We start from the raw sequence: 27,855 nt of genomic DNA, 5'->3' as shown, positions 1-27,855 counted from the left end.
TTATCGTTCCTCATCATCATAGAACAGGGCATGAAAAATTTATGAAGAAATTTACAACTGTACTTAACACTGGCTGATGCTGTGAAAGGTAACTCTTCACAGTACAACCCCTCTACAACTTTTTAGAACACACCTTGACATTAGATTATCTAATATCTAAAGTCTTCAAGAGCGTTGGGATTTGAGGGCTCCCTAGCAATTTGGCTGGCCAGAGCAATTTGGCTGGCGTGGATGCTTCGTTGTTGCGACGCGTGCCCCTTGCCTCTCTCTGGTGCTGCGTGCGCTGCGTGCACGGTGCGCCCTCTGCCTGGACGATGGGGTCAGCTGGGCCCTGTCGTTGCAGTGTTGGATGGCTGGTGGCTTCCTCGCTCTCTATTCGCCGTTCGACCTCTGATAGGCAAACAGAAAACCCTATGATTAGGCTATAAGCCAGTTATAAATATATTTTAAACATATAAGAGAGGAAAGAAAAAAGAGATGAGTTACTAATTTGTAGCCAGCTTGCACACGAGCTCCAAGATAAAATGTGTGTATGATATGTGGAACCATGTATTGATGTTTTATAGGTAACTATTATATAAATTAGTTATTAAATTAATTATAGATAAATTAGAGCTATTAGTTAGCTAAACTTGCTCATATAGCATGCAGTGTGAGGGAAAGGCAAAAGAGATGAACCGGTGGACCTAGCGCACGCACAAAGAAAGAAATAAAAGAGGCGGGGATGCATGGGACTATGTCTATACAGACCAAAAAATAGGACATTCACATGGACACATGCAGGTCGCCTAGCTGAGTAGACCGGTTCTATGGTAGACACAGAAACAGTAGGCACAAGGCCCACATGGCAGGGAGGAAAAATGCATGGACCAGATGCATCCACCAACGGACAAAAAGCTGACTAGCAACAGGTAAAGAGGCAGAGCATGGGTGGACATGGCTTGATTAGTGTGTGCTCGTCATTGCCTCTTCTCATTTGGTCGTCTTCCTCCTCCGTCCTCACTCTGCTCACATGCATCTCTCCTCCGTCCTCACTCTCCTCCGTCCTCACTCCGCGCGTCCCAATCTCCAACCCCGCATCCCAAATCCCAACCCCACCCCGACACAGATCCTCTCCCCTCATCCCGATTCCACCGTCAAAATCCATCCTTGCGCTGTCTTAAGAGCCGGATTCGAGGTAAAGGCCCAATTTGGGCGTCACAAATCCTCGTGTTCTTGGAGGAAGGAAGGCAGACTGCGTTTTTCTCTCTTTTTTCTTCTGCCTCGATTGGAGGGATTGAGGGTGGGGTGTGGGAGTGGGGCGTTGATGGTGGCAAGGATGTGGTCATGGCCGCCACCGGCGAGGAAGTTCCGGGTACGACTGGTGGTGCGGCGGGCGGATGGGCTGGCGCCTCCGCCGGCGAGCTCTTCATCGCCGGGGGCATCACCGGAGGCGGCGGCGACGAAGGTGGCGGTGGAGGTACGGTGGAAGGGGCCCAGGGCGTCGCCGCTGGGGTCGCTGCGACGGGTGATGCACAGCAACCGCATGCGGCTGGTGGCGCCGGCCGCTGCCGTGGCGTGGAAGGAGTTCGAGAGGGTGGAGACGTTCACGGCGACGTCGCACCGCAAGGCCACCGCCTCCTTCTACCCATGGGACCTCGCCTTCTCCGTCTCCAATGTGAGCGTCTCTTCGTCTCTGCTCTTGTCTTGGTTTAATCTACGTGATGCAATTTTTTTAGCTACAATTTAATTAATTTGTTTTTTATGTTTCAAATCTTTGGTTGTTTGTGTATACAAAAGAATGAAATTTCGCATTCGACGAACGCTTTTGGTTTGATTGTCTGTGTCAACAAAATAATGAAGTTTCGCCTTCGATGAACGCTTTTGGGATGTGATAACCTGATGACCGATTTGATTGGTTTTCGCGTAGGTTGTTTGAGTGATTCTTGCTCGAAATTTTTAATCTTATCGTTCGTGTCATATTGACAGCGAAAATTTTGACTTTTCGTTTGAAAAAGTCAGTCCCATTGGTTTGTTGTTAACTCCGTTCAATTCGGTTGGATCTGGTCTATGCACAACACAACAGCAAATATTTAATTGGTTTTATTTTTAACCCGTCTTCACTGTTAAAAAAAACTATGATAAGACAAGGATCATATATTAAATTGGTTTTTATTTCCAACCAGTCTTCAGTGTAAAATAACTATGTATGATGATACAAGTAGCCTTAACAAAACATTTACTTTTTCTGGGGGATGATATGATGGTTGATTGGTTGGGTTCTTTCAATTCTTTTTTGTTGGGGATGATTAAATTTTCACCAAATTGTTGTGGCCAGTGTATGCAGTTATTGGATGTGTCTTGATCATTATACTTGTCACTTGTCCTGACAACCTTAAACAATGAAATATTTCAAGCTAAATCATATTTCTATCAAAAAAGAGTTGCCTGAATGTGTGATAAGTATCCGCTGTATCAAAAAAGAATTACTTGAAGGCATAAATTAGGTTCAATGTATCAGAAAGGCATGTAATTCTTTTACACCTTCAGAAGGATTGATGGCAAATCAGGAAGTGCAGAAAAATATGTTGTTCTATTGTTCTGGAAACAAAAGCGAAATCAGCCAACGATGAACTTTTCCTTTGCCAATTTTTATGATGATGATATTACCATTTTGCCGCATGTGTTTCGATCCTCATTTAGTCACTTGTTTGCTTTGGTATATCGTCATTGGTGTTTCCACATTATCTGAGCTATTTGCTGACAGAAGAAAAGAAAAAGAGCTAAAGTCAGGGTTTATTACAGCTTTTTATGCGTGTTGGTAACAAAATAACAAGCGGAACAATACTTCCTTTGGCACCCTCTCTTGGTATGCTTGTTTGCTTATTCCTGCAGCTTAGTCTAACTTGGTTTCGTTGTTCTTATTGCAGGATTCAAATAAAGGGCCAAAAGGTGAATTGGTTATGGGAACAGTTTCAGTAAACCTAGCAGAGTACACATCTTCAGCTGAAGAGGTTGAGATAATCCTTCCGTTGTCAGTGCCAAATGGTGCATCTGAGTCTTCCCCTTCACTTCATGTATGTCAGTTATATTTTGCTATAAACAGTATATTTTGTGGTCAGTATTGTTCTGTTATACATTGGAATGCCAATAATATTTCTGGTTTCTTAATTCTCCTCAAATGGTCATCGACCGCTGCAATGACCTGTGCAAAACACGTTCTTATTCCATTTAGCCGTTCATCCATCCACCGCCTGGTATAAATTCTTTTTTTACCCCAGCCATTCCATCCATGTGTAATCCTTTTTGTCCACATAGATTGTACCTGTTAATCTTCTTTGTTTGTCCTCCATAGCGCATCCCATCAGCAGTTGTTGAGGCTTACAATCTAGCCAGTAGACATAGCCTTAACATTTTCACAGATGATGCCATGAAAACTAGAATCCAGACCCAGAAAATTAAAAGCAGCCTTTACCTTTCCTTTGGATGGGCTCACTTTGTAAGAAAAAAGGCCCTAAAGGAAGATGATATAATTATGCTCAAGATGAAAACGCTAGCTATTGCCAGAATGATTTTCTTCGGCAAAAACGGTCGACGGAAGCAGCCTACTGTACACAACCCTGCTACTACAGCCACCACAGGTAGCACCGAGACCTCCAAACCAGGTTACAGACCATAATTCATTCACCACCAAAATAACATTGCATAGCACACATCCCCCACCAATATAGCTCACTAATAGTGATCCTTCTATTTTTACAGGTGGTTTTCCTGAAGAGCATGGAACAATCAGCCGGCCTAACCAAGGAATATCTGGTACAACTACAGCAACTAATATCTCATAGTACCAAATAACAAATACATCTTTCTATGCTTACTTGAATGCCTTATTGTTGTCAGCCAAGCAAACCTCATCAATGCCCACCCTATCTGATAAGTTATGCTTTAGAAACTTTGTTTACTTGACAAAGGACATGAAATGCTACTTGAAAACCAACACCTCAGAAATGCACCCTTTAGAAAAGCTATATCTATTCACGATGAATAAAACTGCTGTCAATCAAAATGAGATGGTAAATCCTGGCCTCATTCATTAAAAAGACCTCCTAATTTTGGGTGCAGCACTAATACTGTACTTTTTATGCCAGTATTTCAGCAGTGAGTACACATCAACTTACATCAAGCCACACCTCCTCGGCAAAAAGACAACAATCACAGCTAGCACGCTTGGAACAACCCCCTCAAGCATGACAATCACCATGTCAACCGACGACCGCTGCAACATCACAGCTGGGTGGACCAAGTTTGTCACACAGTCTGTGCTTTCTACTTCAGCACCAAGAATGGCCATGTACATGCAACCATTCATATCCTTTGAATGCACCCTAGATGAAGAAAAAACTCCTCTTTTGCCTCTATGCCAGCTAACCTGTTGCTATAACCTAGCAACCCAGTTATATGTAATTACCACCATGAACCATGAATCACCAGACATTACGAACCAACTTTATCCATGTATGACTGCGTAATGCAGCCATCTATTTCACATGCATTTACTCTTGCTCTATATGGTCCTCTGTTGTCTGACGGCAGAGCCGCGCGCGAGAATTCTTCAAACCTGCGTGAGACGGAGCTTTCCCCGCGATTCTAGCGATTTTTTTACTGGTGTGGATAGCAGCGGAGGCCGACGCATCAGCCCCGCCCACCCCCTCCCACGCAACAGCTAGCGATTTTGCAAAAAAGACCTTGTCGTTTCTTATATTTTCTTATTGATACACGTGTATATTCTGATCTCTTCCGTAGGGGTACCCAAATAAACAAAATGTTCTACACGAGGAAGAGAAAAACCTGAAAAAAGGGTCGAGCTCTAAATAAACAAAATAGAGGGGCTTTTCTGTAAACCAAAAAATAAAAACCCCATATCGCTCCTCCCTCCCGTCCCCTCGGCTCTTCGTCCGCCTCTCTGCCCCCCTCCGCCTCCCCCACCTCTTCTCGCTCTCTCCCTCCCATTACCGCCGCCGCTGTGTCCTCCGCCGGAGCCTCCTCCTCCTCTTCTCGTCCTTCCTCTCCAAATCCCCTCCCTCTCCCTTTCGCGGCATGCGGGGGTGGCGGCGCTGAGGCGATGACGGGCATGCATGCCCGGATCCATGGCCGATCGTCGCTGCTGGGGGCAAATCAGCGCCGCCGGCCCTGCGACGACGTTGACAAAGACAGTACGCGGTGGGCTACCCGGGGAGGCCGGATCCAGCGGCGGCAGCAGGGCCAAAGATGATGAGGCGCTTCGGTGGCGCCGCCCCTGGCCTACTGCTTAACACGCTGAGTGACACCACCCCTGCTCTGCTCCCTCCACTGCCGAGCCGCCGAGCGGCACCGTCCTTGCCATGCTCCCTCTGATCACGCCTCCTTGTTTCGTGTCGATGATGGCGCGGCGGCGGCGGCAACGAAGAGGAAGCAGGCAGCAGCAAAGGTCATGCGCGCACAGTCGAGGAGGGCCGGTGAGCAGTGTCATGCCAGATCTTGGAGCGATTGTTGGTTTTGGCGGTAAGGGTTCGATCTACTGGACTGAGTGGAGCTGCGTACTTGCTTCACGGTTAGGTCAGATCTCCTAGGCCAGTTGCTTCTCTTCCCTCCCCCCTGTTCCACACCATGGCCAGACCCAATCATGTCACTTTGTGGATTGGATGGAATAAAGCTGGATCTAACGGGGCTATTGGTCAGGATGAACTGCAGCGTCCCCGCTCCGACAGTACAGTTGGTTGCTCCTCTCAGCCCGTCATGGCGGATAAAGTTCGTGCTACTGATATATCGAACCCAACTCGAGGCTGCTTCCTGTCCCATGTCTCCTGTATATCAGCAACAAGAGCTAAGGATATGTAGATATTCGTTGGTCATCAATGCTGCTATCAACTTGAAATAGCTAATCACTAATGATGCGAACTACTGGTCAAGGTAAATTATCATAACAAATTTGTTGATTTCTGATGCATGAATTTCAGCTTGCTATGGTTTGCAAATTGCTCCGATTGAAATGTAGAGTACCATTTTTCTAGGGATGTGAAGGAAGTGTTTTATTCTGGAGATTTGAGCTGCTTGGCTAGCACCAGCCTAATGAAGCCATAGGAGAGTGGTTGGACTTCATGAAGAGTTCCCATTGGAATGTAACAGTTCATCCTATTATTTTCATCATTTGTTTATGGCATTGAAGTCCTTCAAATTATCCATTGCTCAACGTTTCACACTACCACTGAAAACTTGCAAACAATAGTTTTGTCTAATTTTCAAGCTTCCTTGGTTTTCATATCTGGACTTTCGAATGTTTAATTTGTAATCCTTTTCCTACCGCTATTTATTTTCTCAAGTTACTTTTCTGGTTGCAGGTTCAGAAAAGGTTAGAGTCACTTAAGAAATAGAAAGAACAAGACAACTTTAGTGAACAAGGTAAAAAAAACCAATGAAGATAAACATAAGTTTGGGAACAATTCATCTTGCTTTGCCCTTCAGAAGGAAATTGTTTTGTGGAATATTTCAAATGGGAGTAAAATTGTACTTTTTTGTTCCATGCCTTCAGATTTGAACGAAAGAATAATGAGACAATAGCAAGAGGAGGAAAAGAAGCTATGGTTTTCATTTGTATAACATCCTATCAAGATCTGATTTATTACCTTTTGTTTTTAAATTATGATGGTAAATACTTGGCATTTATTTTGGTACTTAGGTAGTTGTCTCTGCCAAGTGTAAAGTTAAGATCAAACGTCTTAGTTGTCCTCTGTATATGTGTACTTTTGGATACCCTTGCTAATGATATAATTTTAGTTCATCCACAACTACAATTTATGCTGGTCCACACTGAAATATTATGTGTCAACCAAGTTTCAAACAATCCCTCATATTTATTCTGCGGGCATCTTGTCATCAATTTGATAAATTTATGTGTTGGAACTGTTCCTCCATTAAACTGTTCATTCCACCATAGTGTAAGCCTGATGTGCATAAATGTGAGAACATTTAGGAAAAAAAATTGAAGTATGAACTTTACTAAGCACATGCTAATACGCATTGAGGAAATTAAATTAATAATACATGTGGTTTTCCTGCCTTGGTATTTATGGTACTGAGCACATGGATAAAGTTTTTTTTCAACTTAAAGCACATGAATAAGGTCTTGCAGCCTTTTAAGTTTCAATATTTCTGTTGTTGATAAACTCATCTTAATTTTACCTTAAGTTTATCTACTTCAGAACTTATTTTTCTTTTCCAATAGATCTCTTCTATTTGCATAATACTCATAACTCTGGATATGAATGAATTCCATCATCAATGTCTAAGGACGGATGAATGACAAACTAATTGATATATTTGTACATTTCAATCAAATTTCTCGCCATTCTGTCCAAACATGGATAGAAGTTGGGCTTTGTGTTGTTTAGTAGAAGTACGAGAATGAGCTTTTAAGTCTAGCTGGATTCATTTTTAATTTCTCAGGGATCCTTGCTCTCAGTTCTTTTTTTTTTTTGACATAACCTTGATCCCAGTTCTTCAGTAGGTGTTCAAAACATTGTAAATGAATACACTCATTTTTTGGGTTCTGATATTTTTTTTCATTTTTTTCCAGGCCTAATGCCTTGAGTAGCTGAAGGACCCATGTCGGTGACGAGACAATATAGTATTTTGCTATATTCCTATTTCAAGTAAGTTTTTTGAACAAATTGCTCATTATTTTTGTCTAATATATGAAGATGGAAACAAATAGTGCTGAAACTGAAAAGAGGCAAGGATATCTACCTATTGTTTGTTTTCTTCATGCATATGTGCTATAGCACGTGTGAGTAGGGAAATACTGATATTTAACGGTTGTAGCCTGGAAAATAGTGATATATGCCATGGCCTAAGCTTGCTGTGCTGTGGAAACATTTGGTACAAAGGATCTGTCCCAGGTTGCTGCACTGAACCTACATGAAGAGGCATCAAATGAAAGAGAATGTACAAACAGGTTTACAACATACATGTCCCATGTCACTCGCATATGATCTGCAAGTTCAACTTTATATATAACATGTTTTACTAGAATTTTATTTTTAAATCCCTAATGTAAGGTTGCACGGGCGTTAAACCACATGAATTGTGATAAAGTGAACTTGTGGTTGCGCATGAACTATTATGGATATATTGAGCTATTTTGTGACAGTGTTCCATGTCTTCGCATTTTATTTAATGTTTTCAATAGAAATGAACTTTTTCACAGTTTGACCTTGTTAAGGACAAGTTGTGTTTAATCTGGAAGATATATTGTGCTACTACAAATATTGAATTATTATTTGATGGCCAACCACCGTTTTACATTTTGATGTCAATGTTACACAAAATAGTTTATTTTTATTTTTATACTATTTCTGCTCTTCATTTAGCGCATGGACAACAAGTAAGACTTTCGTTGCTCCCATAAAACTTCATCTTAGGAAAATAAGTGTTGCCCTACAGGCTGACTGGCTTTCACTTTCATCCTATTTTGTCATGCTGACAATATTTGCTCAATATAATTTGATATTTGTAATTCTTTGAAGATTCAAATTGATAGCAGGGCGACTGGTAGGGCACGTAACGCGTGTGTTCCACTCTAGTGTTCTATATGGTGCAGGGGCATTAGCTGTGGCATATCTACTTGTAGCACCTCCTAGCATAGTCGTTGTTGTAACGGAACAACGATAGCTCTACGTGGAATGATGATGCCCACAATACATAATTGTTTATGGTATCGACTTCAATATTTAAAAGATTATTATACTATTGCACTTTTCCTCGATTATATTTGATACATGACATAGATCGATTTAAACATTTATTTGATTTGTTATATGAAAGGAAATTTGATTGACACATAATTTAATAATGTATTATTGAATATATTCTGACAACGTAGCGTTAGTACGGATATATTGCTAGTTTATATGGTTAGTCCTTATAGCTAAAGGTAAATCATCCTACTTCATTTTCTAATACCCCTTTTATAATATTAAAGTAGACCATATAGAGTTAAAATACCACTTTTTGCTCACATTATAAATGCCCTAATTAAGGGGCGTAGTGGGAGTGGAGACGTGACTGAACAGATCGGATCGGTTGGACAGCTAGATCGGCTCATGGTAGCGAGATTGAACGGCATCCAATGGAGGAGACGGATGATGATAGAAACATGGCATATTGTTGAATAATAGGTAGTAATGACGATGATAATACATTTTAAATAAAATAAATGTATTCTAAATACTAAGCATTTAAAAATATTTGTATTAAAGTTCTAAATGTTTAATCAAATTATAACATAAATATCCTGTACATCAAATATTCATGACCAGAGAAACAATAAAAAGCTAGCTAGCAAGCATTTATGCAGAAAGCTATCCCAATTGATTAGCTCGCTGTAGCTAATATCCTTCAACATGAGAACAGTTAAGAATCCAGCATATGTGCATCTCTCGAGCAAGACGGGTCTTCAGAAAGACAACAGAAAACACCAGAAGCTCTAGCGCCCTCTACCTCATCGACCCTATAGACTCCAGTCCACAAGCATGGCTGCACCGTCCCAAAACTGACGACCTTAATAACAATTCTTTTCTAGCTCTTGCTGTGTTGTTCAGAATGCATAGAGAATGGTACATTGAATACCTGTAGCAAGAGTCTCCCATTCCTAACTTCTCTTCAAGAGTTACAAGCCTGCTCTTGATATTTGCATCCAATATTCATTGAAGAGTTCCTTGAAAAAGGATCCTTCGATCTCCATCAGTTTTTGGGGCTGATCATACTCGACCATTTTCCCTGCCGTGACAAAAGATTAACATGACTGACTCAACAACCTTCTATCATGCCATATTCTCTGCATAAGAGTTCTTTTTCAAGACATGCATGGTTATCCCTGGACAGCATGGACTTTACATGAATTTTCTACTGAATTAGTTTTTTCATGCAAATTCCATCCTTCAAAATAGCCCCTTAATTTGCATACACATGGATTACCCAAGAGTAGATGGAATTAAATAAAGCATGGTCTTGAAAGCTTTTTACGCTCGTTTTAGATGTATTCATACCATCATTAACGACAAGTACCCTCGTGCAGTCCATCACAGTAGGAATCCGATGTGCAATGGTGATGACTGTGCTGTCTTTAATTCTGTCCAGATGATTTTCCGAATTACAACATCAGTTTGCATTATCAATTGATGCGGTAGCCTCGTCAAGGATCACGATGCAGCTTCTTCGCAACAGGACACGACCCAAGCACAGTAACTGCCTTTGGCCCATGCTCCAGTTTGATCCTCCTTCCCCAACTGTTGCAAAACATATAGAGGAATAGCATTACAAATTTTTGTACCTTTCACAGGAATAAAAACTATGCGCTAAACTGTGAATGTCGTGAAAACACATACCAAGCGAATCCAACCCTTGCTTCTCTTCAATTACTTCATCAAGTTGACATTTTCCTAGAACCTTGCAAATCAGGAATGTAAAAGTACCTAATTAGCTTTGAATAAACCATTTATGGGTGGAAGCGAAGGTGGGGAACTATTACTCAAATTGGGGGAAAGCACAGTACTTTCTTTCTGTTAATCTAAAGTTTCAAGAGTGAACTTATTGGTTGCACAGGTATGGCTTGGTAATTGAGAGTTCAATACCATTCAAGAAGGCACTGCATTTTATTATCTATTTTGTTAATGAGCTGCAATTTTCACACAGCAATAACGTGCTAGATTATTTGTACACAAAGGGAAATTTAGGTAATTATAATTAAATTAGCACTCAAGAGGGAAAAAGCAATCCATCTTGGGTATAGTTTGAAATCTGTAACATACTCTTATAAAGAGAGAATGAGATTATTTTATTAATTATTTATGTAAGGCACTGGTGCATGTGACTTCGTGAGGGTGTCTTCTCTAGGCTCTTTTTTGTTTCTTTCAGTGCTTGTTGTGCACCATATGAAAACAAAAGGATCAAATTTTCATATATTCCTAGGAAGTACGTACTTTCCAGATTTGTTCGTTCAAGAAATTCCCTTGAGGGTCCAAATTGTATCTGATTGAACCATGGAAAAGTATACGATCTTGAGGAACAAGACCAATTCGAGATCGCAAGTCCATTAAGCCCATTGTTGTGATGTTTTGGCCATCAATGATTATTTTTCCTCCAGAATGCTCGACAAGAATAAAAATTGCATTTATCAAAGTTGCCTTTCCACTTCCTGTTCGACCAACTATCCCAATTTTCTCCCCACCATGAAATGTGCAGGAAATTCCTTTCAATACTGCAGAAGCATCATGAGTATATTTAACCTGCTGAAATAAATATTGATTAGGTTTTTGGTGGATGGAGAAGTTTAATTTTTAGTTTATCATACTATGATTTTGAAGACTTAATCCGATGAAGTCATTACGGATAAAGTCATGAATAATGCATTTGAAATTAGTTTTTCCACACTTCCCTCCAAATATTCAAGTACTACCTTACCAGCCGAGGGCCAATCAGCAGGTAGTTGATTGTCTTCCACAATATCTGGTGCCTCACTCACAGTATTCATGTACTAGCATAGCCTTTCAACAGAGATTATATGGTTTGCAAGGGAACACTGATTTTGAATGGAGAAAAGAAATAGCATGTTCAGTGAAAGACCATAAGATAGCACCATCCCTGCAACACCTGTAAAAGTGGAGAGAAAATCTATAATTATGAGTTAATCTTAATCTACTTCCCATATGACTTAGGAAACTCTTAAAAACAAAGCAACTCAAAAAAGTTTTATGTGATGAGGAACTACATGAATAATGTAAATTGTACGTTCGCATATGGAAAGAGGGAGTAAACTAATTATAAGACTGCATGTGGTAATGTTTTGCTGATCTCACCAGAACTTAAAGTTCCTTGTGGAAGAAGAGTGTTGACAAAAGTAGCTGACGAGAGAATAGCAGCAGCCATTATCTCCAAACGTTGAGTCAACCACTCAGTTGCAGCAAAACAGTGAAATGCTGGACTTGCATTATTTTCAATATGCTCCAAAAGTTTAACAAAAAAAACGATCTTCTTGCTTAAAAGCTCTTATTGTTACTGCTCCAGAAATTGATTCAGCAAGGTGATTGGCAATAAGAGATTTTGTAGTTCTATTGATCCTCATCAATTCCTTTGAAGAGGCTAAGTAGCACCTCTGAATTTCATCAAAACTATTTTTGAAAACAAGAAAAATAATCTAAGTTCATCCAAGAAAGACTAGTTCATAAAAAACTCACATGCATTCTGGTAGCCACAATGATTACGGGTGCAACAACAATAAAAACTGCCCGGGTAAAGAAACATAATACACCCAAATTGATATATGCATTTAGTGTGGCACTAATAGTGGAAGACAATGTAAATGGGACATCAAGATCAACTATATTTAAGTCAGACGATACCGGCAAATAAAGAACATTTTACTTGCCACAGAAATAAATTATAATGAATCAAATTGGGCGAGCGAGATACAATTTCATCCAATTTTGAGTACTTACACAGCTAAGAATACTTCCAATTGGAGTGGAATGAAAGAATGACATGGGTGCACAAAATAGGGCAATAAGTACTTGGAAAATAACAACCTTGATGTCTGTAGACCTAGATCAACTGCTAACAGAGCTCTAAATAGTAAGAAAATGATCGAACCAATTCCAATTGCCATATACGCTAGAACCAAATTCAATGTGCTTACGTTGGGATTTTGAACATTGGCTGCAAGCCATGAGTTCTGTGCTAATTGCCCAGATGCGAAAGTAATGTTAGCTATAGCAATTAGACTAGCATATATGTATCCCTTATTCTGGCCCAAATACATAATATAAGGCTTCAGACTAGTATCACCAATTCCCCTCTCTTCTCTCCTAATTACTTGATCAAATTCTGCCTTCCTGACAGATTCTTTCCCCTCATCACAAGCAAAAACTCTCTCCCTTTTGAAGGTGCACGGGCGTGCCAGTCAGTTTGATCCTGCAACTGACAAGATAAACACTGAAACAAGCCGATCAGCTATCGAGCCGACAGGTAACTAAATATCCAGCCGATCAGATGTTGATGTATTGACGTTTAGCCGATAGGATGAACAATCGGCAGTAAAAAGCTTGGATCGGCTAGAAACTTAATAGAAATAAACTTGAGTTAAATATTAGACCAACGTAATCCGCCAAGTTACTTATTTATCTTAGTCAATCGGATGAGCCCCTTGTTGACGTTGAAAATGATAATCAACAGTCACACACGTAGGCCTGGGAATCAATCTTAGACTACTCCAGTGCAGGACGTAATTCTTAGAAATGTTGGGCGTGCCAATCAGTTTGATCCTGTAACTGACAAAATATAACATGGAAAAAAGGGTTAACACCGAAACCGCTATCGTCCGGATAGCCTATACCACCCCAGGACCCTAGCCGATGAACTAGACCATTGGCTTTGTAGGAATTTCATGATAGTGGGTATAAATGTGCTCAATCGGTTGAGTCAGAAGCAGGATAAACACTAAACAGACCAACCAACCAATTAATTCTAAAAGATCGAACCCAACCGAGACAGTCTTAAGATTAATCAGCTGATCGAACCGATTCAGTGCTTATCTCACATAAAATCGACAGGCAATAGGAGAATAAGTGTGAAATTTAAATACAAACCGGACTGCTTTACTAATTGCCAGCATAAAGCAAAAATAATCAACAGTATACATGCTCACACCAGATCTAGAAGATCGAACCTAATCAAGACAGTATAGATATAAATATAACCATGCATGAGCTTAAGTAATCATTACAGCATGCGAGCAACAAGACAGCAAACCAGCGTAATCCATTAAACTCAGCCGATAGGACAGATTTCTTATAAACAGATCACATCAGACATATATAGATCAGACCTAACCGAGACAGTATGCAATCTAGTACGATATAATCATATAAGTATGAAGATTGATGAGCTTAATGGACCAATCAGCAGATTACTTAGGATCGTACTGGCTAGAACTCTAGCGATAAGCCCTCGTGAGCCCCTAATCTAATCTGATAGCACAAACCCAACAAACCAGATTGATTGGACTCACAACTAACACCGAATCTATCTCCAAGCTTTTAGGCCTACTCGGACTCCAACTCCTATCCGATTCGGATTCCACCGGCTACACCTATGTCGTGTCCAATCTTCTGTCTCCAGCCGATTCTCCCCCTTTTTTATCCAATTCGGCCTCTAGCTGTGTTTCAATCCATAACGGTAATTTGCCAAAATCTGGCATTAACACCCCTATTACCAGATCAAACTAAACATACATAGATCGAACTTAACTGAGACAGTATGCAGTCAAGCACGATATAATTATAGGAAACATGAAGATCGATAAGGCTAATAAATAAACTGAAGAATTACTTGGAATAATTTAAATCAACAATGAATGTTTTGCTGCGATCGGCTAAATACAATTTGCATGTAATCCTCATAAGCCAATGCAACACAAAATAAATGCCGATCTAAGTAAATCAAGCCGATTGGTGTAAAAATAATGCAGTAAGACAATCAATCATCGGCTATAAACATGTAGATATGCTAAACATGTAGATTGACAAAGATCATCGGCTATAAACGGCGGACAATCAATCGAGATCTATAAAATATCTAACTTAACTTACTAGGAATAATTAATCATAAAAGATCAGACCCAACTGAGATAGTTCAAGATTACGCCTACAATGCCAAGCTAGATACTAAACATATCTAGATTGCTATCAAGCCCATGAGCCGATGACTGACAACTTATCGGCTGGTACTCCGATAAAACGATGAGCAAAATACATCAATCTAATATAATCCATCTGATAAACGCAATCTACTAGATTGGGCCGAACCGAGATAGTATAAGATTGAGTATGTCAAACAGAAAATATCAAACCAACGTAGATCACCCAAAGTGGTCGACCAGATCAACTCAAGATAACGAAGTAACTCAAGCTAAAACTGATACAATAACTAGCAATCGCACAACCAGATTAGAAAATCGGACCGAACCAAGATAGTTCTAATCTAGCCAATACGATTACCTTGGTCGGCGGAATGTAGGACTTACCCCTCCGCGGGAGATCGAGACGATGCAGCCCCGTGTCAGGTGCCAAGTTCCACCAATGTTGAAACCTCGATTAGGAGGGTGGCGATGCGCCGAGAGTAATTGATCTATTGATGTGTAGATGATTTACAATGACCCCATACATACATATTTATACCCTCAGGTAGATGCTAATCCGTGTTGGACACGACATACGACTCCTAATAGATAAAAAGAAATAACAAACTCCTACGTAGATTCTATCTCTAACACATAAGTCCCGATTAGACTCTAACTCTCTTAGAGATAAAGGAAAAAAAATCTAAACTAACTCTAATTAACAGATAAAATTAAATTACATAGGCTCTAATTATTCCTAAATCTATCTATAACATTCTAGGCCAATCGGACTCTATTTCTTATCTGATCCAGACTCTGTCGGCTGAATCCGAGTTGTATTCCGTCTGGCCTTCTATCCGATTGTCATGTTTCCTGTCCGATTCGATCTTTAATCACAGTTTAATCTCCAGCGGCAATTATCCAAATTCTGACGTTAACACATGTCCCCTAGTTTTGAAGTATGAGAACTCATGCTTCAAAATTATCTTCTCTCTTTAGGCTGTGATGACTCCAAAACTTTTCTTCTCCTGCCTCCCGTAATCGACTTTCATGAACCGATACTGCTTGAATGAGATGGGCCAAACTTGCAAACTCGTGGCAAAAGAATTTGTCTTTGATAGGTTCGAGCAGTCCTCCGAATGCAAGCTCTGTCAACTGTTTATCATTTAAGCTTAAATTATAGCATCGGTTGTGAACATTACGAAACCTTTGTATATATTTCATAGCCGATTCACCTTTCTGCTGCTTAACCAGAATTAAATTTGTAAGTCTCAGCTCATATGTTCTAACAAAGAAATTTTTATGAAATTGTGTCTCTAGATCAGCCTAGCTTCTAATAGAATTTGGAGGTAATGACGAAAACCATGTAAAAGCCGATCTAGAAAGTGACCGTGGGAACAACCGAACCTTCAGGGTGTCATGAGTCGATGCCTCTCCATATTGTGTTAGAAATCGACTGACATGTTCAATTGTAGAAACATCATCTTGCCCCAAAAATCTAGAGAATTCTGGTATCATGTATAGGCGTGACAATGAAACCCTATCGAATCACTCAGGATATGGTCACCGATACAGATCTACTTGCCTTTTTGGTCTGATCCCAAATTGTTTACTCATTATCTCAATAACTTTATTGGCCAACTCATCTTTCTTTGCATTGTATTCACCATGCCAATATTGATCAGGTTATTCTAGCTGATACTGCCCCCCGAGTTGAATTCCTTTAGCAGTGTATTCATCAATTGTTGTCTTGATCAAATCTTGCAATGTATTCATCAAAACTCCAGACTGATTGAACAAGGCACGACAAACCGATTCATCAACTGTATCTTGAAGTGTCTTGACCATCGGCTTGGGGAGTTAAGTCTTTTGAACTGGTCCTTCTAGTGTGATGACGAAAGATTGAAGACAACGCTTCCCAAAATCTGCCACATGTTGCTGCACCAGTTGTTTCTGTTCTTTCGTCAAATCCTCTATTGTGACCAAGTTTTTGGTATTGACTTCTTCAGACTACTCAAACGATCGCTTGTGAGTAAAAATAGCACGTAGTCCCACTAGACATGCCAAAAATGTGTTGATGTCAAAAATGTGATCTGACGTGTCACACACGAAGGCCTGAGAGTCGTTTCTCAGAATGCTCCAGTGCAGGACCTAAATTCTTAAAAGGTGCACGGACGTGCCAGTCAGTTTGATCCTGCAACTGACAAGATAAACACTGAAACAAGTCGATCGGCTATCGAGCCGATAGGTAACAAAATATCTAACCGATCGGATGTTGATGTATTGACGTTTATCCGATAAGAGAACGTGGCAATGCATGACAGAGGTGATGTCAGCCAGCGGTGGCGTATGTGAGCAGAAGCGGGGAACACTGCTGCCTGATCCCAGCGTGGCCGAGGGTGTCGATGCGACGTGGCAGAAGAAACCGATCAAGGGAGGGAGCGGCGGCTGCTCCTAATATGGCCCCTCCCATGGCGACCGAGACGCGCCGCGAACACCTCCGACCGTACGGCGACGGCCAGTGTCTGCCGGAAGGGGAAACGGATGCTCGGAGTGGGGGAATTTCACCCTGTCGCTCTCCGCAGCAGTCGTTCTCTCAAATACCCTGATCTACCAGTACAAGGACTAGGCCGCGTTCTGTTGGAGTACAGCTATTCGGCCCACAAAACGTACTAATAGTTTAGTATACGATTAATTAATTATTAGTTGTAAAATCTAATAAATAGATTAATATAAATTTTAAAATAATTTTTCTATAAAATTTTTTTATAAAAAGATACATCATTCAGTAATTCGGAAAGAAAAATAAGTGTATCTAGGTTTGGGGTTAGTAGAAGAGCGAGAATAACTTGGTCTAAAATGGCTGTTCTACCCATTCTATCTTTTTCATCTTTCATGGACACTGTCTTTTCACTCATACTTATATTTATAATTCAAAATTTAAATTTTTAACCATAAAATTAAAGTTGATTTTAGAGTTTTTTATCATAGTTTATTTTTTTAGTCTTTACTTGCCGATTGCTAAGAATATGTATATAAAAGTTTAATTCACAAATATTTTTTATTTACAAATATATCGTAAAAGATGGTAACCATAGTGTTTAGGGTTGGTCGTCTCTATGGTCACATTAGGGGTGAATATAAGCTTATAGTTACGCCTAATAAGATGGCATGATTTGTTGAATTTAAAAAAAAAAAAATCTTGCATCTAACATGACTAACTGACAAAATTGAATGGACTCATAACTCGCGTCCTTTTAGATTAATATTTTACCTGAACCTTATTTATAGATTTTTTTTCCCATTTTTGAAGTTTTCAAATTGATGGCAATGGTGACGTGGACAAAGGTTCCCGATCTTCCAAAAGGCTTTAATACCACCATGTGGACAAAGATTCACAATCTTCCTATAGGTACTGAAAATCACTCGATTTGGTAGAGTCGTGACACAACTCGATCCGGCTTCTGAACGAACACGCCCTTAAGCCCCGCATTCACAGCATCACGTCTCCTCTGGCTATCAACCGTATCGAAACCCGATTGACCTCACCGAGAATACTAATCCCTTTTTGCGAATCAAAGAACACAAACAAGAACAAGATAGGTTGCACCCAAAATTACAGGTGAATGATTAAACTCACAAGTTGGGGTCTCACAAACCGAACGAACGGCGAAACTGTTCTAGATAGATTAATCTAAGCAAAACACAAACCCTAACTATGACAGCGGCTACTAATTTTGTCATGTCCAGAAATTTACACTGATTTTCAAACAATAGTATGCATTAAATTTTGGTCTATGACCAGCCCGAGTACACACTACAACAAAGTTGAATACACAGTTCCACGTCTTTAAAACATGTAAAAGTAATAGTCTATCGAATGCAGCGGAAAAAGAAAATAAAAGACTAGCTAAACTCGAGCTTGTAGTCCACGCCTTTAAGATATATCGGCACATGTAGTCTTGGTGATAGAGCGAACCTTACTCCTACGAATTTCCTTTGCCGTACTCAAACTCTGGCCCTGGTGGGAAATTAAGCAAGGCTGAGTACAATACATGGTACTCAACAAGTAGCACCCAAGAGAAGAATAAAACGAATGCAATTGATAACAAGGATAGGCTAAAGTTACTTTGCATAAAACAATAGTTATTTAGCAAAATAGTAATTTAAATAGACTAAACAGAAAGTAAAGTAAACATTTGTATCATCCAATGTCCAACGATACACCACATTGCAACAAGCCTAGATCACCAACTAAACTATACTAGTTCCAAATTAATCAAGTTATTAAAGAAGAGACTAATCACGGTGAATGTGGCAGTTCATCCCATAACTACGGGCATGGTTATTCGAACAGTTTACTCTGATCAAAGGTGTATAATTTTATCCACAAAACATGGCCCCATAACACGTTACCGTGCACCGACATATCACCACGACACCTCAAAAAGGAAACCATGATATATAGAACCTATCGAATAACCCTTTCTATCAATCATACCACACTTTAGGTTTCGCCCCCATCTTTAACCCAAGGCAGCCAGCCCCAGTTTGTGTCTAGGCAAATACAAAAGCAGCATAGGCCGCTGTCGGACCCATCCATACTCTATCATGCTCACCCTTGCCTGGATACGCCAGGCAAAGCAAACTTATACCACAAGTTCCACCGTTGCCCATTCTGGTTTGTGGTTAGTACTAGATTATTCTAGGGTGTCTCAAGAACCGGTACTTAATTGCCATGGGCACGACTCCCAAAACTATACACCCACATTTTAGTTTTTGCCCAAGAATCGATGGATCGTTAGGGGAGCCCCAACTGCCAATGTCTCACCGACTATGCCAAAGCGACCGACAGATAGTTGGTCATGGCCTTGGAGTCACCGCAAAATGTTCGGATGGCCATCGTGTAGACCGTCAACCATGACTTTTGGTCAGAGGTATCGTCGTATTTGTCCATGCTAATTGGCTTAAAACCACTCGGCCAGTTTACCTTGCATAGGTCTTTGGTGAATGTAGGCACACTGTCATCGATATCAGTATCAAAGCTATCAGTGGAATGACGCAATGACGATCGGCCCCGACTCTGATTATCCCGACTGTCTTGTCGGCGCTCATGACGTCGTTGCTCCTCATGTTCCTTACGTTGACAGTCGAGCTTGTCACGTAGGTCGAATCCCTTATTGTGGTGAAGTTGTTCTTGTTTGGCCTCTAGCTGCTGGCATTGCTCTTCCAGTTAGCGTTGTTCGTCGTCGAGGTGACGTCGTTTCTCGACGAGCTCCTTACTATCCTCTAAGTCGGTAGATACTCGGCCCAACCGCATGGAGCTTAATGGTCGCTTAGAAGATGGATCCCTAGATCAAGGAGATCTAGACAACTAGGCCTTCGATCTGGAAGGTGGATTTTTGAAGCGATGTTGAGACTATTGGGTGGCAGCTGTAGTAACCATTGCCTTCACCTTGTGAATTTTTTCCTCAATTGGATGGTCGAAGAGTTGTTTGAGGATGCCACTCGGACATTCTGTTGAGAGTCTTAAAGACTGTGTGCCCCTCCACCTGAGTGTGGAGTAGATTATGCTACACCATGCTCAACTAGTTCCTCAACTCTTCGCGAGATTGGTTCTCACGTTGACGTCTGGCTTCAGCTTCAAGTTGCTGACGTTCGTCTTCTTGCTTCCTCTACTCGGCTAGTTTAGCCGCTTGTTCCTACTGGTGCTTCTTCTCTCCCTTATCTACTGACGTCTGAGTGGTGGTGAAGATCTCTCTAGGGGAAACAAAGTTTTTCGAGCTACTGTAGGTGTTTGACGTGTCTAGTTCAATGGTCGGCTTGCACGTTGAAGTCAATCCCTAGTGGCAGAGGTGCCAGCTCAAGATATTGTAGCTCTGTGTGGTGAGATCCAGATTGGATCTCGTCTTCGACTAGCACTGAGTTGTCTGGTATGAAGTGGCATACTTTCTTAGATTCAGGTGGTATGAAGTGGCATGCTTCCTTAGATTCAGGTGATTCAGAATCCATGAAAGAGAGCGCATTGTGCTGATCGAGGAGAAGTTTGATGCCTTCGAACTTGAAGGTTTGCCCTGGGGAAAACTTTGTCTTTATGATTTTCGAGTTTTGGTCCATTGATCTCATCGAAACCTTCTAAGTAGCTTCTCTACCTAGCACGCCAACTATTGACGATCTGGATAGACAGTAATATATGGGGTGGCTAACGAGGTGCAAAGATCAATGGTTAGATGTAGACACGGGATTACCCAAATTCAAGCTCTCGATATACGAGATAACACCCTACTCCTGTTTGGCGATTGTATTTGATGTGTTAACAACAAAAATTGGTTTTAGCCGTGAATCGCAAGAATGTGAATTTGGATGCAGGTGACCAAATAATTATATCACGGAATAATTAAATGGCCAAAAGTTGGGCTGGACAGAAAGTAAAAGGAGTTGGTGGAGTCCAAATCAAACTGGAGATGATGATCAGATCGGATAGGAAAGGAGAAGTACGATTGAAGGAGACAGATAGAGATTGATTCAGTGATAGATTGCAGAGTCTGGTTACGAAAATGGATAAGTGTAATATAGTCACTTAGTTTCGGCATCAGTTTGTTAGGAAAGTTAGAGTTTATATTTGTTAAGATTAGTTAAAAGATACATGTCTGTATCTGTGTGAATCAGTTGTGAGGGTATAAATACAAAGCCTGATAGTTTGTATTGGAGATTTAGATCAATACACGTATTCTCGGTGCATCGCCAACCTTTTCGATTGAGTGAGCTGTCGGACTACATCAGCCCAGGGCTTTTGTAACAACACTATATGCTACTATAACCCCAAAACCATGTTACTGGATTCCGCTGTAACACATAATACAAGTGATCCTACTGGCCATGTTACTAGCGTATTACCTAGTAGCACATAACTTGTGTTCCAGCATATAAAAATAGGTGTTACAACCATCCCTAACTTGTGTTCCAGTATATAAAAATCGGTGTTACAACCATCCCGTTGTAACACAAACTAGATGTTACCATGCACACTGGTAACACATCTTTATAACGTCTACCACACATTACAAACCTTGTCTTAGGCTCCAGCAACACAGTTGAGCCACCAGTAACACAAGTAAATGACACGTTATAGTTAACAATAGCAGAATTAACAATTTGATTAGCGATAACAGTTTATTAACCACTACTTATTTTAAAACTATTGTATTTATATTTCTAGGAATGTATCAAAATATCTATTATAAGTATCGTATGGCTCACAACACAAATCAACGTAACAAATTGGATTGCCTCAGAATAAAGTAATTTTAATTTACATGGATACATAGGATTAGTCTCAATACATGCATAATTTCTAAATACAAGACTAGAGCTATTTGCCTCTGGATCCATCGATGGGATAAAAATACTGAGTAATCATCTTTTGCTCCAAGTTCAGCTGATCCTGTACTTGCATGCGTACACTCACACAGTTGCACTGTATAGTACAAGTCTTGAATGTGTACCTGCAGTTGATCAAGACGAAGATAGGGTGATTGCTTGGTTTTCTTTCCATAACATATTTGCAAACGAAAAATAATTTATGAATAGAACTTTTATATATGTACTCTTAGCTATCTAAAATTCAATATAAAAAATAATTCAGTAAAAAAACCCCAAAATCAACTCTAAATTTTGGTTTATAAACATAAGCAGAAAGATCATGCTGTTAGCCCATAGAAATTTACATGAATAGCATAGGTCAAACATCAGATTCAAGGAAGGATTTCTCAACACTGCAGTTTTCTTTAGCTCAAAAGAAAATCTCAAATTCCCCACTATTTTGCTTCTTGTTCTAGCCAAAACAAGGGCATAATCTGGAAAATGATATGGCAGAATTGCTTGGCCTAGGAAGAAAGATTTTTTTTTTTTAAAAAAGGAATTCTTAGGTACAAAACAATATTTTTCTAGGAATAGACCAGACAGCAATGACTAGCTTCATATAATTGAGAATGAATGCAACTGTAGATTTTTACACAATATATTCATCGCAGTGCACCAAGCTATAAAATGCTCGATGAATAAAAGTTTTCCCATGGATAAAGTATAATGCAACACTATACCCTTAACATCCATTTTCTGTGATCACATCTGCATTTGCACTGACATTATATGTACCTGAAGCCCTGAACAAGACACATGAAGAAGCCCTGCAAGTTACAAAAGATGTTGAGTTTTTACTGTTTTCAGTGCCCCCATCCCTCTGTAGTTAGAAGCAAACTAGAATTATGAGTTTTAGAAATATTTGGAACTGAAGCAAGAATTAGTACTACAGCATAAGGAATTAGTACTACGATTATGAGTTTTTAATAACTAAACAACATTCTTGTCGCTCCAGCCTAAGGCACAAATGCAGCATTGAACATATATCATTTCTTTTGCCAGGGAAGCCCAGACCGGGCCAACTAATTTCATTAAAGAGTGAAGCATGTACAGTTTTGAGTTTACTGAAAACATTATATCATTTCACCCTAGCTGCCTTATAAAATCTCCCAAACAATCACACAGAATTTGAGCTCAATGCTTGAATGCTAAAAATTAATTTAGCAGTGTAAATATTGTGATGAATGGCCAATGCTATGATTTATTTAAATAAATAAAGCATCTGCTGCAATGATAGGAAAAGAAGTTGAGTACAGTTCAGCCCATAGGTAACGTGACATAAAGATGATAATGATGAAAACTTACATTAGCTGTTTAATCATGAAATGACTAAAAAAACACGGGTGTGCCTGCTTCCATTCTATCCAGGAACACATCTATGTTCTAGAAAAAGGAACAAATAGACAGAAAAGCAAAACATTGTCATGTGGTTACAGAAATGTAAAGATAATTCTGAGGGCACTCGTAAGATTGACAAAAAGTTAAATGTCCCAAAAACTATATATGAGCTACTATTCTTAGAATTTCTACTATGCATAGGAACAAACTTATACATTTGTTCAATAATTAGGCAGAGTTACACGTTCACTTAAAAATTTATTCATGATGTAAAAGACATACCTGTGAGACAAAAAAGGACTATAGCTGTACTGAAAGAACGATGCGTCTGCGAACTGGAATGACAGCCCATGCCATACCTTAGCACCCATGGTTTGCTGGCCAGGAGCTCCATGAGTCCATGTCCACGTGCGAGCTCACGATGCCAAGGACATATTCAGAAAAAATCAGAAAAATTCCCAAATTAATCAGTAAATTATCAGAACATATTCAAAGTATCTGGCTTCAGTTTATTGAGCTGTGAAAGTATGAATGCATTCATGAACTAAAGCAGTCTTCTTGTTCATTCATCCCCATGGGAAAAGCCGAGTGAAATAAATCCAGTGCTCCAGTTCTTTTCTTCTTTCATTGAATGAACAGTAGGGGATGCAGATGGGAGGCCGACGACCCAGGCGGCGGGGAGGCCGCCGGAGCAGGCGGGGCTGTCGCCGGACCAAGCTTCCATGGATCTACTGCTGCTGTGCGGCTGGCGGTGGTGGAGGGAGTGCTGTCGCGCGCGCCGCCGGGGGAGCGTCAAGGAGTCGTCGCCGGCGGCGGCCTGGGCGCTTGCGGCCAGGCTCGGCCTAGGACTGTCGCCGGCGGTCCAGTCGGGCGGCGAGGCGGCGGAGTCAGGCGGCGAGTTTAGGCGGCGTGGGGCATCGCCGTCCGGCTTGGTGGCTCACCCGCGGGCGTGGGTGCCGGCTGGCCGCACGGCCGCGCCGGCCCGGCCGCGCCGCCCCGCTGGCTGGCGCACGGTAGGAGGAGGGTTCGGTAGAGGTGGCCGACCTGGGCTGCGGGGGCCAGCCTGCCGGGCGGCCGCACGGGCGCACCGGCCGGTGCGCCGGTGGCGCACGGGAGGGAGGAGGAGGATTCGGCAGCGGTCTGGCGGCGGCCCGACGGCGACGACTGCGGCGGCTAGGGTTTCGGGGGGAGGCGGCGCACGGGAGGGAGTACGAATAGGGGAGGAGAGGACGGAGGAGTAGCTGGGCAGTGGAAGTATTTTCCTACGTGGGTCCCACCTGTATGTGTCCATAAAGTTTTTTCCTTTTCCATATAAGTAACCATCAACTTTTTAATGGCATAGTTGTAAAAGACTCTGAACCTGAACTAATGTGAACGAGCGCTGAAGACTTCGGTGGAGTTATGAGGCAGCGCGCGCAGTCGTTAGGCACCAGTATGCTCCCCCTCGCTGCCGGCGAACGGTGCGCGTCGGTGCCAGCTACACCCGGGCGCGGTTACTTGCACATGGCTGCAGTACATCCTACGGTCCTGCCGTAGCTACGGAGACCTCTTCACATCGTTGCGCCACATCTCCAGGTCCATGTAGCACACCTCCTTTCCCCTAATGTGTACACTACTCTGCCTTCCGCCGTGGATATGGAGGAACCGAGGGAGGAGACGAAGAGCCCCGTGGAAGAGGAAGAGTTAAGAGACGAAGCGTCTGAGCTCCTATTGTCCTAGAAAAAAGATGAGTGGTTACGAGCTCTTTTATTTTAGCTGATTGGTGGGGTACGGTTTCTCACGCCAGGCGGCAAAATCAAACTTTCTACGAAACGCCAAAAAAATCGACACTGTTTTTGGCCTATATTTACTTTTTCTAATTGTTTTAGAGGCAATTTTAGCTATAGTTAAAGATAATTTGGAAGGAAAATGCTTTGCAATTTAACAATAATTTCATAATTAAAAATACTTTGCAATAACAAATTAACTATATAGTCCCTTCAAGGTTGCTAATTTTGGGGCAAGAGAAGTATATTGGTATTTTAAACAAACTAATAAAATGTGAAATACTATAGTACGGGACCTCATCCTTACGCGCGCATGGTATTCTCTCCACTTACCAAATTTCGTTATATTTGTCGACATCATTGGTAGCATTGACAAGATCCATCCTTAGATCTGGGATTCACCAGGTTGGAGATGACGAGTGTTCCATGTTGTTGCTAAGGCCCATCGTTCACTTGTCATCCATGGTTGCATTAATGCCAAGGCGAGCATTACACATGATATACGGTTCTTGTTCCTCATTCACTCTCACACATGCTTCATCGCCGTGGTTGCCTTGGGATCGTCATAGTCCTTTTTTGGCTTGGTTGGTTTTTTTTCATGTTGCTAGTTTTCTTCAACAAATCGTTGGTTTAGATTTAAGTCATAGAAAAGGCATTAACCACCACCTACACGTTACAGATCTAAAAAGGTGAAAGACATCTAGCTTACACATACCTATATACATCATAGAGAAGCCACGATAGGAAGAACGAACTAGCGATGACATCAATATTCATCCTTGTGGGACTCCACTCCGTCCTAACAAGATTAGCAATGTTTATTGATGAGCAATATGATGACTATGCTATTTGGTTTAGTTTACTCATTATGATAACGAGATGCTAAAAGTTTGTCTTACTTTGGTTTCATGCCTGAATCAAAGTGGGAGGAGGAGGAGTAGGTGGTGATGGTCTAATAGATAGCGAGTGGAGAGTGGGAACCGGACAGGAGTGTGACGACGGATGTTGGGTTTACGCCATGAGCCTACGAGGGCACGATAGATGTAGTGACACCAGGATTATGGGATGATGGGAGGTGGCAATGGCAGTGGCAACAGCATGGCCACACAAGGACCAGCCATAGGGGTAGTCTAGCGATGATAACAAGATTGATAGATAAATAACAGACATATCCTACTTCTACCATCACCAAATACAGTTTGGGTACAGTGGGGCAATGATTAGGGTTAGACAATTAGTCTCTTTATGATGGTAGAGAGGCCTAGTGGGATGTCATCGTGTTGATGTGACCACGCCCACCATTGATACAACCATTGCTCACACAAAGATAAAGATGATCAAGTGCTGGAATCCGATTCGGCCACACGCCACATTGCTGACTTCAAACGGCCGCCAAATTTGCATACGAGCTCCGTTTTGGCTCCATGAGTACTTGATGGAAAGATTTTAGAGTCATCTTTCCAACGGATCCAGCCTCATCGTCAAATTCTATCTCGTTTGGCAGAAATCACAGAAACAAGGTGTTGCGTCATCTATATTAGGCCAATAGGCATGTAACTTCGTTTGGGACTCCGGCCCAAGAGGGGCCCAAGTGGAGTGCGCCCCAATCTGGTGGAGGATAACCCTAGGGCACCCTTGGTCGTTCTCCCACCATTATAAATAGCTAGGTACCCCTTTAGGGTTATTTGGGTTTTGTTAGATTAAAGTTTAACCTTTGCTACTTGCTTACAGCGCGCGTGTTGGCTAGACCGCCCGTCTGCTTGTTCTTCGGAACCCCAACATATCATTTGTATTCAATTCTTATTTGCAATATCAGATTGCTTTTATCTTATTCTTGCTTATTTCTTTGATTTGCTTGCAGGAATAAGGTTGACTTGCACCGGCAAGATCAACAAACCCAAGGAGAGGTGTATCGATCGCTAAGGTGCAACACAACGTCTTGTACGGTTGTAGTCGAATTGTCAACGTTTCTCCCAAATCGTAGTTATCACAACTCACTGAAAGATCGGGCCACCCCCGTGCACATCACGTGTTGTGGACCGCAACATGGTGTGCTTGGATTCCTAACTATAACATTGTGTTTTCTCTGGTTACACGGTCTAAATATCGTGGCCAAAAAGTTCATACTCTTACCATCGAAAGACAGTTGTATTAATACATGACTTATGTTGTAGAAATATATAATCATAACAAAATACTTTCTAATACAAATATAACAATATCAATTTTGTATTAAAAAATTATATCCCAACATATCTGGTTAAACAATTGTCATAGCGAAACATATGACATATATTTTGTAATAGAGAGTGTATTGGAAATAAGTTTTTGGATTTTTATAAAATAAAAATAGAAATATTTGATTTTTTTTACTGAATTCCTTTTTCTTCTACGGAATTGTTAAAACAATCACCAAAAAACAGCTAGAAATGGTGATGGGAATAATTTTGCTATTTTACCAACCATTTTCTAAATTTAGCAGATTCATTCTTAAATTACCATCGACAATTTCATAATTCTGTTTACCTTTACAAGCCTACCCAGGCAAAGTACAGATACTTTAAAACAAAACTCCAGCCATCAGTTCCCGCGGGCTGAAATGTTCCCCTCCAGATATCCCAATTTTTTGGCAACGCGCCAACG

The 27,855-nt window shown here is 41.0% G+C and overlaps 1 protein-coding gene and 2 long non-coding RNA genes across 5 annotated transcripts; 2 read left to right on the top strand and 1 right to left on the bottom strand.

The window, feature by feature from the left end:
- The first annotated feature begins 941 nt into the window (after positions 1-941).
- On the top strand, positions 942-4,537 carry LOC107304196. Its single transcript, XM_015837150.2, has 4 exons — positions 942-1,657; positions 2,910-3,056; positions 3,742-3,795; positions 4,128-4,537. Exons 1-4 carry the CDS (start codon positions 1,013-1,015, stop codon positions 4,506-4,508), a joined length of 1,227 nt encoding a protein of 408 aa, XP_015692636.1. The 5' UTR covers positions 942-1,012; the 3' UTR covers positions 4,509-4,537.
- Positions 4,538-4,946: 409 nt separating this feature from the next.
- On the top strand, positions 4,947-8,300 carry LOC102712860. 2 transcript variants are annotated; one of them, XR_001549495.2, is made up of 5 exons: positions 4,947-5,574; positions 5,698-5,928; positions 6,030-6,137; positions 6,357-6,417; positions 7,592-8,300. It is a non-coding gene; the product is annotated as an uncharacterized LOC102712860 (long non-coding RNA). The 2 variants fall into 2 exon arrangements; XR_423021.3 differs by having other exon boundaries at positions 4,947-5,928; positions 7,592-8,296.
- A 13,619-nt stretch (positions 8,301-21,919) lies between these two features.
- On the bottom strand, positions 21,920-24,660 carry LOC102713131. Of its 2 annotated transcripts, XR_001551525.2 has the most exons (4): positions 23,729-24,660; positions 23,414-23,491; positions 22,789-22,875; positions 21,923-22,191 (listed from the first exon to the last, which is right to left on the bottom strand). It is a non-coding gene; the product is annotated as an uncharacterized LOC102713131 (long non-coding RNA). The 2 variants fall into 2 exon arrangements; XR_005813489.1 differs by having other exon boundaries at positions 21,920-22,191; positions 22,789-23,491.
- Between the last annotated feature and the right edge of the window lie 3,195 nt (positions 24,661-27,855).

This window comes from Oryza brachyantha, chromosome 1 (assembly GCF_000231095.2).
Source record: "Oryza brachyantha chromosome 1, ObraRS2, whole genome shotgun sequence".
Taxonomy (NCBI): Eukaryota; Viridiplantae; Streptophyta; class Magnoliopsida; order Poales; family Poaceae; genus Oryza; species Oryza brachyantha.
This window is presented reverse-complemented; position numbering and strand designations above follow the sequence as displayed.

Excerpts from the sequence above, each read along its gene's own strand:
- LOC107304196 (XM_015837150.2), top strand. The coding sequence starts at position 1,013 with ATGCATCTCTCCTCCGTCCTCACTCTCCTCCGTCCTCACTCCGCGCGT. Across the intron at positions 1,658-2,909 it reads TCGCCTTCTCCGTCTCCAAT|GATTCAAATAAAGGGCCAAA; the intron begins GTGAGCGTCTCT and ends TTCTTATTGCAG. Across the intron at positions 3,796-4,127 it reads GCCTAACCAAGGAATATCTG|TATTTCAGCAGTGAGTACAC; the intron begins GTACAACTACAG and ends TTTTTATGCCAG.